At 41.2% G+C, this 17,928-nt stretch overlaps 1 protein-coding gene across 1 annotated transcript in view; it reads left to right on the top strand.

The window, feature by feature from the left end:
- The window catches only part of LOC103749584, a 193,047-nt gene extending 181,777 nt beyond the window's left edge, over positions 1-11,270 (top strand). The window contains exons 46-47 of the mRNA XM_017803006.2: positions 7,933-8,060; positions 10,870-11,270. Coding sequence (XP_017658495.2) covers positions 7,933-8,060; positions 10,870-10,992 — 251 coding nt within the window. The 3' untranslated portion in view covers positions 10,993-11,270. The remainder of the gene's footprint in view (positions 1-7,932; positions 8,061-10,869) is intronic.
- The last annotated feature ends 6,658 nt before the right edge of the window (positions 11,271-17,928 follow it).

The following is a 17,928-nucleotide window of genomic DNA, read 5'->3' as shown; positions in this document are numbered from 1 at the left end:
AGGCTCTTCTGGCTTTCATAGTTTGCACTGAAAAGTCAGCTGTAATCCTATTGGGTTTTCCTGTATATGTGACTTTTTTCTCTTTTGCAGCTTTCAGTATTGTCTGTTTGTTTTGTACGTTTAGTGTTTTTACTATGATGTGCCATGGAGAGTTTCTTTTCTGGTCCTGTCTGTTTGGTGTTCTATATGCTTCTTGTATTTGTATGGGCATGTCTTTCTTCAATTTCGGGAAATTTTCTTCCAGGATTCTGTTGAAGAATCCTGGTCATGCCATTATCTTGGGATTCTTCTCCTTCCTGTATGCCTATGATTCGTAAGTTTGGTCTTTTTATGGTGTCACACAATTCCTGCATATTCCATTTCTTCTGATTTCTTATATTTTTCATAATCTTTCCTTGTGTGGTCTAGGTTGTCCACTTTATCTTCCAGCCTTGATACTCTTTTTCCATTTTGTCCATCCTGTTGTTGATGCTTTCTCCTGTCATTTCTAATAGGCTTACTCAGTGTTTCATTTCCTTCTTGTAGACTGGACACTGGTTCAAGTCCATCTGGTGGGGTCTCCATGACCTCCTTGATCAAGAGGACAAGTGACACACAACAGTTACAGAAATTCAGTTCTTTGAGTTCTTTGTGTGTTCTTTAAATTCACTGAATTATTTTATCCTGTTTATAATTGTTCTTTTGAGTTCCATGTCCTGCGTTATCTCTAGGGGGTTCTCATTGTACTCCTCTAGAGGACTATTGGTATTTGGTAGGTATATGTTTTTTGGTTTTTCATGTTATTATTTTTTCTCTGTGATTTCGACATATGAATTTCTTTTGTAGTTTCTGATTCTTGTGTGAGACTCAGGCCTTCAAGTTTAGGTCTGCTTCTTTTTTGAAGTTTATGTGTCTTTGTGGTTTACTTTTTGTGCATGAAATGCTGGTTCCTCTAAGCTTCCTGTTCTCTCTTTTGATTTTATATTGAAGTGACTGGATTGCCTTTGTCTTCAGGAGTTGCCACAGAGTCCCAATTCAGGTGAGGGTCAGATTTTTTTCAGGCTTTCTCCTAAGGTCTGGATCCCTCCAGGAATGATTTTGGCCTCAGGAATTTGGGGGTTGGACTGGCCTGGGAGCTGGCCCAGGAAAGATCTTGATCTAGGGCAGCTGATGGCCCTGCCACCAAGAGATGTAAAGGCAGATGGGTCTGGAAGAGGCCCCAAGGCCTCCTGGGCACAGCACTGAGGATCTGGGTTGGTCTGGATGCAAAGGATCAGGTGAGGAAAGGTCAGCCCCAGAGTCCCAGAAAGAGGCTGGGGATGGTGCAGCCCCAGGGAAGCAGAGGAGATGAGGGCAGGGCAAGCCCAGAAGCAGTGCTCCTGGGGTCCAGAGAAGGCATCAAGCTGGTCTGGATGAAAAGGATCAGGGAGCTGTATTGGTTCCCCAGGTGTCTGGGGCCCCAAGACAAGGAATGGGGCAGGGCCCAACCTGGAAGGAGAGACCAGCAGGGCAGATTGGAGAGTGAATGAGGCTGGGGGAGTCAAGGCACAGAGAATGGACTTACCCCAGGGAGAGGCCTGCGGCAGGTCCTGAAGGCCCAGGGAAGCAGAGAGCGCTCCCAGTCTTTTTTAAAAAAAAATATTTTATTTATTATTTTTATGTGTATGTATGTATTGCCTGCATATAGGTAAGTACACCCGTGTCATGCAATGCCCATGGAGGACAGAAGAGACTGTCAGATGCCCTGGAACTGGAGTTATGGACAGTTGTTAGCTGCCATATGGGTGCTGGGATTCGAACCCGGGTCTTCTGCAAGAACAGCCAGTGTTCTTAACCACTGAGCCATCTCTCCAGCCCCAGCTCCTGCCCCAGTCTTAATGTCACTGCTGCACCAGCCCTAAGACCAAAAGCCTTATTCTGACCGTTATGATAGGGAGCTGTTTCTTCTCTTTCCTTCTGCCTCTACCCCAGCAAACATCTTTGTAATCCTTTCTGGGTAATGTCTCCTAGAGAGCTACCACAAAGGACCCTCAGTATCTGCACATTTATGGAGAAGACTGGAATGACGCACTCAGGAGAGTTCTCTCTTTTTTCAGAATTTATTTATTTTTATGTGCATGAGTGTTTTGCTTGCATGTATATAAGTGCACCTTGTGGCTGCAGTGCCCACAGAGGCCAGGAGAGGGCATTGGATCCTGTGAAACTGGGGTAATGCTTAGTTGTTAAGTTCTCCTCCTGAAGAATGAGAAGTTCCCCCAGGCTTCAGGTCTAGCAGTTTTCCTCTGAAGTGTGGAGGGGTTTTATAACTGGGCCTGTGCTACCCAATACACAAGCAAAAACCAAGCATTGAATCTTTAAATTATGCTTTATTCACAGAGCCAGCAATCTGAGAAGACAGTAGGTTAACATTCTAGAGCTTTGTCTTCCGTCTCATCTTTAACCAGCAGATTATATGGGGAGAGGAAAAAAAGGCAGTCAATCATTTCAAAATGTAGTCTTGCCCCTCTGGTCAGGTGTTCAGTTTTGTCTTTGAGATTTATGGTATTGGTACTGTTCTCCTTATCGTCTTCCCTCGCTTTATAGCAGGGGAGGACTCTGCTCCTCTTTCTCTGTAGCAGGAGGGTCACATACACCAAGGCCAGTGAGTCTTGCATTTCTCTTGAGTTTCCTAGATTGAAGGTTAACTCAGAACAAACAGACCCTTAGCAGTGTATATATGTACATCCCTTCCTGCAGAATGAAGTACAAATGTGCTCTTGAGACAGGCAAGGAGAAGTTTAGTAACCTAGGACTCAGTTTGGTTTGGGTTACACACATTCCCTCTTCTAATAATGCACTTGGCAACCCAGATGTTTTCCTTGCATGTTCTATGTACACACACTCCTCTCGAAACAATGTACCTAGCAACCTCAGCTCCCCACCTGCATCAGGCTACACATATACCCATCTTTGAACAATAGGATGTTTCTGTGCACCTAACAACAATCCAGTTTAGACAGTTTCTGTTTGAGTGCATTCTCTACATATCTGGGTACAACTCCAGAAATGTTGATTTAACCTGAACTACTTTTGGGTACATGCACAGCAAGGCAAACTGTGCTCTCAAGGCGAACTTATTGGGAGAATCCGCTATTTACTATCTTATGCCTGTAGCATAATTGAGTATGCTTCTGATTAAAGCCCGATGCATTATGGGATGGGATTATTTGCAATAGGAAAATGATTATATGACCTAATCTGTGAGTCAAATTAGGGAAGTACCAAAACTATGCCCCTTAGTAACCAACTCTTTCTCTTGAACCTCATAAAAGGAAACCCCAAGCAATAATCAGGGTCCTTGCGTACCCTCACTCATGTGGCCCTGTCAGTCTTGATAGTGTATCCCTCTCTAATCTGCACTATGCCTTTACTTTGAATACAGTTTCTTTGCTACTTTTCCAAATGTGTGTCAGTCCTTATTTCAATTATTTGAACAAGAGACCAAGAACCACCTGGCCTAGATCCAGACCACCAGTGATACAATACAGACTTGGAAGTGCCCCTATCAGTTTAAAAGGACTTTCCACTAGCATGGAAAGAATGAGCCACAGCTGCCTGTTTGGTGACTAGCACTTGTAGGGGACGGTCAGTGCTGAAAGGTAAACTCTGTCCTCCTACTCTCCCTCAGCTGTTGTCCAGTGGGAATCTCAAATGGTTCACGTCTCTCTCCCTCTTGCAGTAACAGCAGCAGCCTCCCTGTGTTCCATCAGAAGCACAGACTCAGTCAAGGTCACACTGTCCTTACTTGGCATTAATGTGGAATCCCCTGGATTTTGAATTCCTGAGAAACTATAGTTTGATTTAGAACAGTTATTGTCAAAATGCTTAAGGGCAAAAATGAAATCAATAAAATGTGTGACTGGGTAAGTGCAGCTTGACAGAGAGAGGTTTGAGTAGTTTTGTGAGGACCATTTCTCTCTGCACCTGGGAGGGCTGGGGGCAGAAAAGTAGAGTCCCTAAGGCAGGAAGTGGGCTGCCAGTGCAGGGGATTCTAACCTTTTCTCAAGTCCAGTGTGTGTGGGGTTGGGGTTGGTAGGATGGAGACACAGCATGCTAAGAATTGGGCTCTGACTGAACTGACTTAAGTCATGAGCACGGTTTCGAACACATCTCTGAAGCTAGACTAAGGAGCTGATTGACTTGGGCCTAGCTCCTTTGTTCTTGCCCTGGAGCTGAGGGCAGAGTCAGCTTATTCTTTCTTCCTTTCTGTAGGATCTACTTTAAAACTTCCCGTCTCTAGGAATCCCTCTCCCCACCCCAGATCTTCATGTTCAACCTCACAGAGAAACTAAAAACCACCAGAGAGGAACTCCTTCCACTCATCTCCAAGTCTACCTACATTTACTCACCTGCCTCTGAAAAGGTGTCTGCTCTGGTCTGAATGTGGTCTGGCTGGATTAGGAGCTTGGTACCTACTGTGAAAAACTGAGGTGGTGGGATCTTTAAGAGGTGCAGCTTAGCTTGGAGGCTCATCAGTAGGTTACTATGGAGCTGCACTCAAAAGGGATTATTGAAGTTCCTGTGAGACCACTTGTTACCAGACAATTGAGGTTTCCTTTTGTAGGCTGTCAGTCTTGTTAATAAAATAATTTTAAAATGAACTCAAAAGATTGAGGTTTATTTATTTATTTATTTATTATTTTTGACACACTCTCCCTCATCACAACCTCCCTGGAACTTACTATGTAGACCAGGCTGGCCTTGTTTTCTCAGAGATGTGCCTGCCTCTGCCTCCTGAATGCTGAATGGGATTAAAGGTGTGGGCCACCATACCTGGTGTTATTTTTATTTTATATGTATGAGTATTATGCCTGTATGTATGGAAGTGCAGTGTCATACAATGCCCACAGAGGACAGAAGATGGCATTGGATCCCCTGGAACTGGAGTTACAGATAGTTGTTAGCTGCCATGTGGGTGCTGAGATTCAAACCAAGGTCTTCTGCAAGAACAACCAGTGTTCTTAACTGCCGAGCCATCTCTCCAGCCCCTAAGATTGAGGATTATTTTATTAGAGTTTGAGAGAAAATTAACAGGACAGGTAAGATGTAAATCTTGACAGCAGCTGTGAGGGGAGAGATGGAGAACAGAGATTAGTCACACCTTTTAGTTAGGGTTCAAGAAAGCTGGCATCTTCATCAATGAAGGTCAGCAAGCAGTTGCTGAGGGGCATGGGTATGGTCTTCAGAAAAAGTCTAGTGTCTGGGAGACTTGCTAGGATGTTGGCCAATATCCAAAGAAGAGATAGAAAGGTGGAAAACGAAAAGTTTTTTGTCTATTTTTTTAAGTCAGAACTCAGAAAAGTTGCATTGTTTTAAGTTAGAGGCTTGCCAATGAAGATCTGTAAGTAACTGCATTGGGGAGAGAATTCTGGGCAGTATATGTATACATCATCCCATTAAAGACATAATTATTTCTCCCATCTCCTTAGCATATCTTCAGTGAATCAGCATTCCTAAGGGGTGGTCTCCTGGCCAGCTGATTGACAGGCCAGGTTAGATTAACTCTAAGGGAAATGACAATAGTGTATAATATATTGGGTGCTTTAGAATGTCATGCCTTCACCCAGGGATAGAGGTAGAACTCAGATTCTATTCTTTTGACCAGGAGGAAGTAGTCTTCCTTTAATATGCCTCAGCAAAGTCCTGATACCTCTACGTTTTCATATGACATTTTATATCTTGAAGGTTACAGCTAATTATGATGGATGGATACACCTCAGAGGTCCCCAAGCCTCCTAATGTCTGTCTAACTACATAACATGCTGAACTGTCAAGAGGGTTGTTGGACGAGCAAACCCGGCCCTGGACGCACTCTGGCTTCAGCTTCCTGTTTCCAAATGTTTTCATCTCATTAGTGCTCCCTCAGGGAGGCTCTCACTAGAGGATGGGCCAGTTGAGCTTCTAACCCACCTCAACACCCCTCTCTATCTCTTCACCTTGGACTTTGATCCTCCAGAACTGTGAACTAAATCAACCTTTTTATTTATTTATATATTTTTTTTAGAGTTCACCTGCTTCCAGTATTTCATTATAGTCATGAAAAAAAGACTAATTGCAGTGCCCATTTTCCTCCCTGGGGTCTCTCCCAGTTGATAGGATCCCATTAAGGAATCTTGAACAAATCTTTATGTGTTTCCTCTCTCCATATTCATGTTTCCTGTTTACCAAGGGCCCTGGTTGGCAGTTCTCTAGGACACCTTATCCAGACCCGTCTTGTTGGATCTTGCAACCAGCAATTATGTATTGATCATGTATGTGTCAAGATCATAAAATCTACTAAAAATAGAAATCTTCCTTGAAGCTAAGTGTGGTGGCTCATGACTGTAATCCTAACCTGTAGTCCCAGTACTTGGGAGGTGAGGGCAGGAAGGACTGAGAGTTTGAGGCCAAGCCTGGGCTATGCAAAAACGACAGCCAAACAAACTTGAAAAGGACACTTCCCTGGACTATGTATTTCTTCTGCTACTGGCCAATCTTTTCTCATTTATAGTCAAACTTCTTTAAAGAGTTACTTGAAATTATTCTTAGTTCATTTTATTTAATTTATTCTACAGCCTGTATCTATTAGGGAGACATACACATAAAGAGACAGACAGAGAGAGGAGAGGAGAGAGAGAGAGAGAGAGAGAGAGAGAGAGAGAGAGAGAGAGAGAATATAGTGGCTTAATTGTAGAAGTTAATTCTAACAAAGTCCAGAGGTAGCTTTTTACCTGATTATTGTGGCTCTGCTACCATAGGGAACCCAATTTTTTCATTATTTGCCATTTTCAATATGTGGCTTCCACCGCACAATCTAAAATGGATGCTTAAGCTTTCTAGCCAAAAAGAAGGAAGAAAACTTCAAGCCTTCACTGCTTTCTTAAAGAGCATGTCCTGGAAGTTACCTAGGCATTTCCACATAGATCTTATTGGCCAACATTTAGCCAGAAGGCCACATAAAGACTGGGGAAAATGTAGCTTTTATTGAGGTCACTATATGTCTAACAAAAAGTTTGGGGCTCTGTTACTAAGGAAGAAATGGAAGAATGGCACTTGGGGACCAAGTCCAGGCCTCTGTCACACTACCTATAATCTATTTTGTCATCCTTCCTCCTTCATTATCGCTGACCTTGCCAGGATCACCAGACTCCCTATGTCTCCAAGAGCAATGAACAGTACTGAGTCCTCACATCCTCCCTGAGCAATGTTGGAAACAAATATACATTTGCAAGCTGTCTTCCTCTTCATTTCCATGCCACTGATTCTTGAGGCTTCCTCCTCTGTTGGCTGTTGCTTCTAAGTCTCCTTTTCTAGTTCCTCCTCCCATAGCCAACCCTAAAGATCGGATTCCTTCAGGGCTGTCTGACCTCTTCTCACATTGCTTCTGGGTGATAATTGCCTCTCCATACAGCATTAATCATTGCTTGCCAAGTCTAAACCTGCAGCTCCAAAGTTTTCTCTAAGTTCTAGACCCATATGTCCAGTGACTACTGGATTCTATGCTCCTGTCTCAGGCTCACAAGTTCAACTGGTGAATCAGCCTGTCTTCCTTTCCTCCTGCAGACTGACTACTTTTGGGATGGAGGAGGTACTGTCTTAGCAAATGGTATTGCCGAATACCTAGTTGCTTGAGCCAGAACATCATATTAACGTGAACAGCCCTCAGTCTGTCCATGTCTACCTCCCAGAGGCCAAATCTCCATGGTCTTCTTTTTCACTTAGTCATGTTACCTGCAGGCAAACAAAACAAAACAAACAAAAAAAAAAACAACACAACCCTCCATTTAATGTTTTTCATCTTCGCTTGAATTAGAGATTTAAGTACTACAAATTTATAAATTAAATCTAGGTCTGCACATTGCAACTAGAGGTCTTATTTGTTTGTTTGTTTATTATTTATTTATGTATTTATTATTTATTTATTTAACTTTATAGGGATTATATCCCAGGCTCACTGCTCCATAAACTCTGCTTCTGCGTCATCCAGATACTCCCATCGACATCTTCCAAAGACTAATCTTATGGGCAATAAAATGACAAGAAGAATTCAAAGACCAAAGACTGTGAGTGACAGTAGCTTGATTATGTGTAAGAAACAAGAAAAATTTATATCTGGTGTTACGATTTTAGGGTCGCTTCAATCTTACATGAGAAAAATTATATATCAGGATAATATCTAGGTACTTTGCATCTGTTTAACACAATTCTAACGTTGAAATAAGCCCAGAGGCACCTTCTGAATTATAAGTCAATCAGTGTGAAATTGATCATCATACTAAGTCAGTGGCTGTAGAAATCAATGCCAATGCCTTGCTGTGTTCTCTCTCCGAATTTCTTCTTTAATCGCGTACGATAATTAATTTTCAGCATGAGACTCCTTGTCTGAGTTCCCAGAAAGAGAATAAAGAACTTTAGAAGTCATTTTAAAACACAGGAGAAATTGTCCTCCAAGGACATTGTTGGAATTCAGAAAAGTAAATATATTTGGAGACTTTTTTTTCAATTTCAACTTTTAGCTTATATGAAACTACATTTATACCCTCTTCTACTCCATTATTCTACCTTTATGATCTTTCAGATTGTCATCTAGAAATTTACATATTTAATTAATGTAGTCAGTGGTTCTTCCTCTCTTCCCTTGAGAAAAGAAGGGGAAAGTGTAGTTATTTCCTCAAAAAAAATTATAACATTTGAATTGGGCCTGGTGCTGCAGACCTGAAATCCCAGCTACTGGGGAGGCTAAAGCAAGACGTCAAGTTCAAGGCCTGCCTGGACTACAGAGTGAGTTCAAGGTCAGCCTGGGTAACTCAATGAGACCCTACCTCAAAATAAAAAGCAAAACGAGGACTAAAGATACAGCTATTTGACACAGGGGCTCGTGCAGTCCAGACTGGTGTTGAACTTACTTCGTAGCCAAGGGTAATATTGGACTTCTGATTCTTCTGCCTCTACCTCCCAACCTTTTATTGATTGATTGACTGATTTTGTGTGCACACACGCACAGCACCGTGTGGAGACCAGAGGACATCTTGCTGTAGTCAGGTCTCTCCTTCTATCCTGTAGGTTCTGGGGATCAAACTTGGGTTATCAGGCTTGTCGATAAGCACCTTTATTCACTGAGCCATCTCAGCTCACCCCAACCTTTCTTTTGTTTGAAAGTGCAATTCTCAACAGGTGGTCTAATTATTGGACTCAAAGTTTCTTGAAGCATTTTAAAATATGCAACTAAGAAAGGGTGGGGTGCTGAAGAGATAACTCAGCAGTTAAGAGCACTGGCTGCTCTTGCAGAGGACCTGGGTTCGGTTCCCAGTACCCATATGGTGGCTAACAACTGCCCATAACTCCAGTCCCAAGAAATCTGATGCCCTCTTCTGACCTTCTCGGGCATTGCACAACACAGGTGCATTTACCTACATGTAGGCAATATACTCACACATAAATGAAAATAATAAATAAAATATTTTTTAAAAAAGAAAAGGTAAGCCGGGTGTGGTGGCACATGCCTTTAATCCCAGCACTTGGGAGGCAGAGGCAGGCAGATCTTTGTGAGTTCCAGGACAGCTGGGGCTACAGGGAGAACTTGTCTCAAAAAAAAAAAAGAGAAAGACAGGAAAGCAAAGGTAGAAACAAGTTGGGTACATTCTGGTGTGATCTTCCCAAATCAGGGCCATATTATTACTTAACATTAATTTGACCTCTCAGCCTCTGTGCAATCATCTCTCCCTAAAATGTGAAATTCTAGTATTGTTGTCCATGAGAGATTAGTTCCAGGATCCTCATGGGTACCAAAACCCATGAATGCTAAGGTCCTTTGCATAAAATAGTTCAGTATTTGTATATAACCAATATACACCCTCCCATATACTTTAAATCATCTCTAGATTACTTACAATACTAAATACTATGCCTTTAATCCCAGCAGATTATAAGTGTTATACTATATTGTTTAGTGAATGATGACAAAAATAATCTGTTCATGTTCAGTACAAATGCAATCTTTCTTCAAATAGTTTTGATCTGTGGTTGGTTGACTCCATAGATACAATACAGAACCCACATGTATGGAGAACATGTCTATTTTTTTTGTAAGGACAAGAAATATACAGAATTAGTTTGAAGCACATCAAACCTATCTATGATAAGACTTCCTAAAGCAGGGGCTATGAGATAAGTCAGATAAAGAACGAGGAATTAATACATCACTGTAATATATATACAAATGATTTTCTAAAAAATAGAACTGTGCTAACACAAATGATATAATAGGGCCTGCAAGATGGCTCAGCAGGTAAAGGCAGTCTGAGGACCCAATCCACATGGTGGAAGGAGAGAACTGACTTTTACAAGTTGTCCTCTGACTTCCACACACATATGGCATATACATGAACAGAGAATAAATGAGTATCACAATTTTTAAATTAATAAAAAAGGAGGTCAGGTGTGGTGGTGCACGCCTTTAATCCCAGTACTCAGGAGGCAGAGGCATGTGGATCTCTGTGAGTTCAAGGCCAACATGGTCTATATAGCAAGTTCCAGGCTAGCTTTTTGAGACTCTGTCTCAAAAAGACCAAAAAAAATTAAATAGAAAAGGAAAAAATACTAAAAATTTTTTTAGGTTGTTCCAAGCTGGGAAGTCTTTTCTTGCTTACCTGGAAATGCCTTTTCACTGATGGAGTCATTCTTGGTTGAGTCCCCTTTATGACAAGTAGCAAAAAGAAAGAAAATACGAATGGACAAGAAGGCCCACCCAAGGCCTAAGCTATACAAAATCAGTGCTTTTAGTCTCATCGACAGCAGTGACCCTTTGCTATGCTACAGCAAGAAGTATTTTTCAACTTTTAAAAATATATCAATATCTACTTGATATTACAGGTACCGATTAAGCACAAAAAAAGGATTGATGATGCTTTGCCCAATGCGGCAGAAAATGTGCAACTTACAACTTTTCAAGTCCAAACAGCTCCATCCAGAATTTCATCCAGACCTCACTGGTAATTTTTTGGGCAAATTTTATTTTCTGTGTGCATTTGAATGAATAAGAGTGACTCCAGCTCCATTCAACTTTTCCTCTAGTTTTTCTTACCAGTACTTGGAAGGCAATAGTGAAGACCTGTGATGATGGTGTAGTCAGTGTCCAGATAAAGCAGAATTGGCCCCAAATCTTAAAATACAGCCTTAATTTTCATTTCTACAAGCCATCTCTTGTTTCTGGTGGCCCAGCAGCCTCTCAGTTTGAGTTTTTCAGTTACAAGGTAGATTGGATCAGCCAAGACAGTGTCTTGCTGCTAAGCTGCATTTGCTAAGAAGTACAAAAGCATTGTAGTTGAATAAAGATTCATCCAAACTTCAATGCGTTATTTATTTTTCTTAAATGTACCATCCGTTCTCTACAGTCTTTTCATTTCTTTCTACAAATGCTAAATCTGTACTCAAACTTTAGTAAGTCCTAATCCAAGTCTTTTTCTTGTTTAGACAAGAAAAATCTGTCTTGGATAAAAAAAATAATAAAGAGATGAATGGAACAGATCAAAGAAATATGTTTACATACACAAATTTATATATTACTAGAGTTTGGACCTCAAGTATCTCCCAAAGGCCCACATGGTTTGTAGTTCATGTGCTATTAGAATTAGTGGAAACTTTGACAGGTGAAGCCAATAGCAGCAAGCTATGGATGACATTGCAGGTGTGCCTTCAAAGGGGATACTGGGACCCCAGCACCTCTTTTCACTCTTTGCATCCTGGCCATGGGAGATAAGCACTTTCCTCTACCACACATCTCTACTTGATGTGTCACCTTGCCACAGGCCTAAAAGCAGCAGGGCCAAATAACCATGGGCTGACCCCAACACTGCAGCCGAAACTTTTCTTCCTTTGTGTGCATGCATGTGTACATGTGGATTCCAGGTCAAACTCTGGTGTGGTTCCTTCACATAATCCACTGTATTTTATGTGTGTGTCCACATGTATGCTCATGTATATGAGTGCAGGTGCATACATACCACAAAGTGCATGCAGAAGTCAGAAGATCACCTTAGTGTTGGTCTAGCCTCCTGTTTTCTTGAGACAGGGTCTCTTTGTTATTTCCTGCTGCAAACACCAGATTAGCTGGTCCTCAAGTTTCTCTTGTCTTCATCTTCCACCTCACTGGAGGAACATTGGAATTACAGATGTACATGTAATGGCTTCATGTGGCTTCTGGTGATTAGAATTCAGGTCCCCATGCTTGTGTGGAAAACATTTTACCCACTAAGCCATCTCTCCAGCTAACACTTTTTTGAGACAGGGTCTCTCATTTGCCTGGACCTCACAAAGTAGGTACAGACTCATAGATGACAACCAAGTCTAGTGACAGGTTGATTACATTCAACTTCTTTCATTAACAAAGGACCAGAGATTCATCTTCACTCACATATATTCTTTCCTGGCCATAACGCTTCTACCAGCACCGCTAATCGCTAACCAATTCGTGTACTCATAGATCGCTTTATCTACCATCATGACATTCCATGGCACTGCTTCTTTCTGAGTGCACATATATCTATGTGGAGGTCAGAGGTCCATGTTAGGTGTCTTCCCCAATTGTTCTACATCTTACTTTTTGAGATAGGGTCTTAAACCTGAACCTTCGCTGATTGGTGTGACTGGCTGCTCAGTGAATCTCTGGGATGCTTCCTGCCTCTGGCTCCTAGTGTTGGGATCACAGGTATGCACCACCACACCTGGCTTTTACATAGGTGCTGGGAAATCTAAGCTCTGGACTACTGCTTGCTCTTGTCCAGTGAGCACTCAACCCACTGAGCCATTGTTGTATAGCAATTTCCTCTGAGATGAAACTTTCCATCTTGGAGGGAAGCTTAAGACATCAGGATGTTCTAAAGGGAGGTGAAATATTCCATCCTGCCCAGTTAGTTAGCTAGTTAAACTTAAGAAGTAAACAACTCAATAGTTTTAGGAAGCTCCTGAAACTGACCAGGTTCACTAGGTGCCCCCTTCCCTCCCCAAGCTTACATAAGCAGTAAGGGCTACTGAGAGACACTCAGCCAAGAGAGCTGCCTAAGGAAGAGGTACTCCAACCTGTTAAGATACCCACAAGTTCTACCAGTAACTGAAAAATGAATAAAGAAAATGTGGTACATATATAGACTACTAGTCCAACATTAGAAAAGTGAAAACCCAGTCATTCATGAACATGGAGGACATTGGGGCTCATTATTGAGTGAATTAAGCCTGAGACAGAAAGACAAGCACTATTGTGATCTCACTCATCTTAAAAAGCTGATCTCACTGAAGGTAAGAGTGGAGTAGTACTTATCAGAGGTTGGGAAGCATAGGTAAGGGAGACAAAAAAGGCTGATCAATGGAAACATGTCATACTTAGATTGGAGAAAGAAATTCTGGTGTGCTATTGCACAGTAGGGTCACAACATATAACAAACATGCACTGTGTACCTCAAAAGTCCAGAAGAAAGGACCTTGGATGTTTTCATAAGGTTTGAGATGTGTATTTAACATTTAAACAGTACACAATAATGTATACATGTATTGCAACCATCACGTGGTACTTTATTATTATAAAATTTTGTTTTATGTATCAGTTAAAATAATTTTAACTTTGAGGTGTTGGGGATACAGCTCTGTTGGTAGTGCTTGCTATACAACCAGGAGGACCTGAGTTCAAGCCCCAGCATCTACATAAAAATTTTGGGCATGGTGGCACATCCCTATAAACCCAGCACCGACGACAAGGTGGAGGCAGGAAGGTCTATGCACTATCTGAATGGCACTAGTTTTACAGACATGCGAAATCCAAGTTATGTGGTCATGGAGGCTTTCCCCAAGGTTCCAGGAAGCTGCTGTTGAAGGAAGACCAGATTGTCTGCAAAGTGGCCAAAAAAGTCTTTGCATGAAGCTATGAAGGTAAAACTCAAGTTTCACTAGAGAGCAGTTCTAATTTCCTTTCTGTTGCTGTGATAAAACACTCAGACCAAAAGCAGCTTAGAGGAAGAAAGGATTTATTTGGTTTATACTTTTAAGATCAGTTAGTACCACGGAAGGAAGTCAAGGCAGGAACCTGAAGCAGAAACCATGGAGGAACGCTGCTTGCTAGCTTGCTTAGGCACATGCTTATCAAGCTTTTTTGTATAGCTCAAGACTACCTGCCCAAGGAATGGTGCCACCCACAGTGGGCTGCGCTCTCCTACATCAATTATCAAGACAAGACCCAAAGACATACCCACAAGCCAGTTACATCTGGGAAATCTCTCAACTGAGATTCATTTTTCAGGTTAGATTCTATGCTGTCAAGATGACAGTTAAAGCTAAATAGAACAAAATCCCTGGGTATGGGAGGTGTGTTAGGAAGCAATTTCCTCCCAGTTCAAACATTCCATCCTGGAGGAAGGTTCCTTAAGACTTAGCTAATTTTGTATTTATTGTTTTGTTTTTTGAGACAGGGTCTCCCTGTAGCTCTAGATGGCCTGGAAATGGCTATATAGACCAGGCTGGCCTCAATCTCAGAGAGGAAATTTAGACTGGAAATTTAACTTGAAGTATTTCAATCCTGGAGAGGAGGCTCCTTAAGACTCAAGTTCCAACTTGATCCATTTCATCCTTGAGGGAGGTTCCTTAAGACTAGAGTAAAAACTCAGAAGTCTCAAGTTAAGTTTCCAAAACTTACATGATTCACAAGGCTCCTCCCTCTCCCAAAGTTACCAGCAGTAAAGATTGCTGTGGAGAAGGGAGGCACTCCAACCTGTCCAGCTGCACATCCAGCACAAAGCTCCAGGATTGTAGCTTTCCTGAGTCAGCTCAGACTTGGGCAAACTTCTCAGTGATGCAGTTACCTGTCACCCAGGCACCTGTAAAGTTACCCAAATAAATTCACTGCTTCTCCAGGATGAACTTTGGTGTAACTGTTTCTACTCATGTGGCATGAGTAGAGTATGTTCATGTCTTCCCACAAAGGCTCACACCATGCGGACCATGGGATGTCCACCAAGGAAAGGTGTAGATATGGAGTGATGGACTGAGAGAAAGGCTCAAGATGCTAAGCATGGAGGTGCAGTTTTTCCTGCAGGTGGTCTTGCTTTGGTCAAGTCTTTCCTTATTATCCTACCTTTTGGAATGAGAATGTTTATTCTACACCATTGTATATTAGACGTATGTAATTTGTGTTTTGATTTTATGGGCTCATTGTTAAAGAGATTGCCTTTAGTCTCAGAACAGACCTGTAATTTTGAAGTGTTCATACTGTTAAGACCGTGGGACATTTGAAGTAAAATTCATTTTACTTTTCGAGTTGACCATGAGCTTATGAGGGGGTCAGGGGTGATATTTATGGTTTAAAAGTAATGTTTGAGTGTCAAACATGGTTAACCACATCAACCTAAACTTTAGAACTGCTAAAGGAACCTATCTCTTTGGGGAACTGAGGAGGTTTCCAAAGGTTTAATTAAGGAGGGAAGATCTATTCTAAATGTGGGCTGAATGTCCACTGAATAAAAGAATTTTGAGAAAGTGTATGAAAGCCTAATGGATTCCTGTATTCCTTTCTGCTTCTTGGTCTACTGAGATGTGAACAAGTTCCTGTTGTCATCCTCCCCCTCCTGCCCCCTTCAAGAGAATGCATCTCAAGTGTGGGCTGGAATAAACTTTTCCACTCTGAGCTGCCCTCCCAGTTATTTGGTCACAGCAAAGAGAAAAGTAACTAAGACACATTCACTATGTAGAAGCTGGCTTGAACTCCTGATCTACAACCTCTGTCTTCCAAATGGTAGGACTACAGGAATGTATGACCACACCTGGCTTGATCTTGAACTTTTCATCAAAATGAAGAGAGACAACATTTATTCTCAAACTAAAAAAGTGGACAAAATATTTAAGTGGTTTTCTAATATGTAAGACAAAACAACAAAATTGATCCCTGAAAGACAAGATCCAGCCTCCTGCTTGGAATATAGGGTCAGGGAGCCCAGGCATAAACCAGAGGACTTCCAGAATTGAGATGAAAATCAAGATTAAGGAATACTAGATAATTACAATTGTTCTTTTAGGCTCAGTAGAATTTCCTGGTATGTCTATAGTTCCTGTGGCAGCAGGTCAAAGACAAGTGTTGAAGCTGCACTTAACTGTTTCAGAACAAAGAAAATGGGAGGATGGGTCAGCAGTTAAAAGAGTACATACTGCCCTTCCAAAGGATCTGAATTTGGTTCTCAGAACCCACATCTAGTGGCTCACAACTGCCTGTAACTCCAGCTCCAGGGGATCTGACACCCTCTTCTGGTTCTGTTGGCACCTGCATTCAGGTGCACATACCTACACACGCACACACATAATTTAAAGTAAATGTATTTTTTGAACAAAGAAAATATGAATATAAAAATGTTAGCATTTTCAGATAAGGGTATTAAAAGGTATTACTCTACCATTAAAACTAAGTATAGACATACTAGAAAATCTACTGAACTTAAAAGAACAATTCTAATTACCTAGAATAAACTGAACATTACTGAGAAGCAGATTTAGATATCAGAAAAAAAAAAAAAAAAAAAAAAAAAAAGTGCATCAGTGGGCTGTGGATCAGTTTCTAACAGCTTCTGGGTAACTGGAAACTGGAATCCCTCCCCGCAAGGCAAAGGGAGAGGACAGTATAAATGGTTAGAAGTCTTCCAAATATGAAAACCACAGACCCAAGCAGCTCAATAAATCTCAAACACAAGAAACAAAGCTACACCACAGCCCATTATTTGCTCAAAATCAGCAACAGAGGAAAAACAGACATATATAGAACAAAAGACAGTAACAGATTTGTCATGACACAATTCAAGTGAAAAGACAATGGACCAAAATCCTACAAGTATGTATGGCAAAAAAATGTCAAACTTGAATTCCATATCCAAGAAAAAAACTTTCTAAAGCAAAGACATTGAATGGCAATCATCTATAATGAATACAATATTTATACATTTAAAGTAAAATATAAATTAGAAAAAAAGCTGAATTTAATAGCTATACCAACAAAGAACAGTCCTAAAATGTGTTAATGGACATCCTTTGAAAAATACCAGTAGTCAGGCTATCTACATACATAATAAACACAGGTAGTGGGTCAAAACATACAAAACCATTTCACCCTGTGTTATCTTTTTTTTTTGTTTTGTTTTGAGACAGTCTCCCCGTAGCCCCAGCTGGCCTGCAACTCACTATATAGACTAGGCTGGCTTCAATCTCAGACCTCGACCTGCCTCTGCCTCCCAAGTGCTTGGGATTAAAGGTGTGTTACCACACTGGGGATGTGTTACTTAATAACTCATCTCGATGTTTTAAGAAGCTAAGCTTGGTTTAAGGCTTTACATAATTACCAAATGACCATATATACGACTAATGGAACCTAGTTTATGATTTCTAAGGCAAATCACCAAGTCTATGCTTAGGGGTATTCAGACTTACATGGGGGTATTAAATAACCTCTTCACAGTGCAACTCAAGTGATTAAATGCAGACATTTTTTGCACAGGATCCAACAGAACCAGGTTTCATATGCCAGCACGTGGCTTGGTGGGCTGCCACTCTCAACAGAAGCCAGTTTCGTTTCACATGAACTCTGAATTAAAAGGGCAGGAAATGGACCAGTGAGATGGCTTAGTGTGGTAAAGGAACTTGCGATGTGAACTTCACAATCAGTTCCAACCCTGGAACTCTGGTCAAGGCGGAAGGAACTGGCTCTCCAGTTGTCCTCTGACCTCCACATACTTGTCCTAAAAATCAATTTTTTAAAAGACAGGAAGTCATAGGCTTTCAGAAATAAAAAACAGGATTATATTTTTCATGTTTCTCCCATCTTCTATCATTTCTAAGGTTCTGTTCTCTATTAACTTAGTTTACTTACCATCTGCTAGCAATTTCATAATAAAAATGTGACAATAGAGA

This window comes from Nannospalax galili, unplaced genomic scaffold, assembly GCF_000622305.1.
Source record: "Nannospalax galili isolate Female #2095 unplaced genomic scaffold, S.galili_v1.0 scaffold646, whole genome shotgun sequence".
Lineage (NCBI taxonomy): Eukaryota > Metazoa > Chordata > Mammalia > Rodentia > Spalacidae > Nannospalax > Nannospalax galili.
Note: the sequence above shows the minus strand (reverse complement) of the source record. Positions and strands in the feature narration are given on the sequence as shown.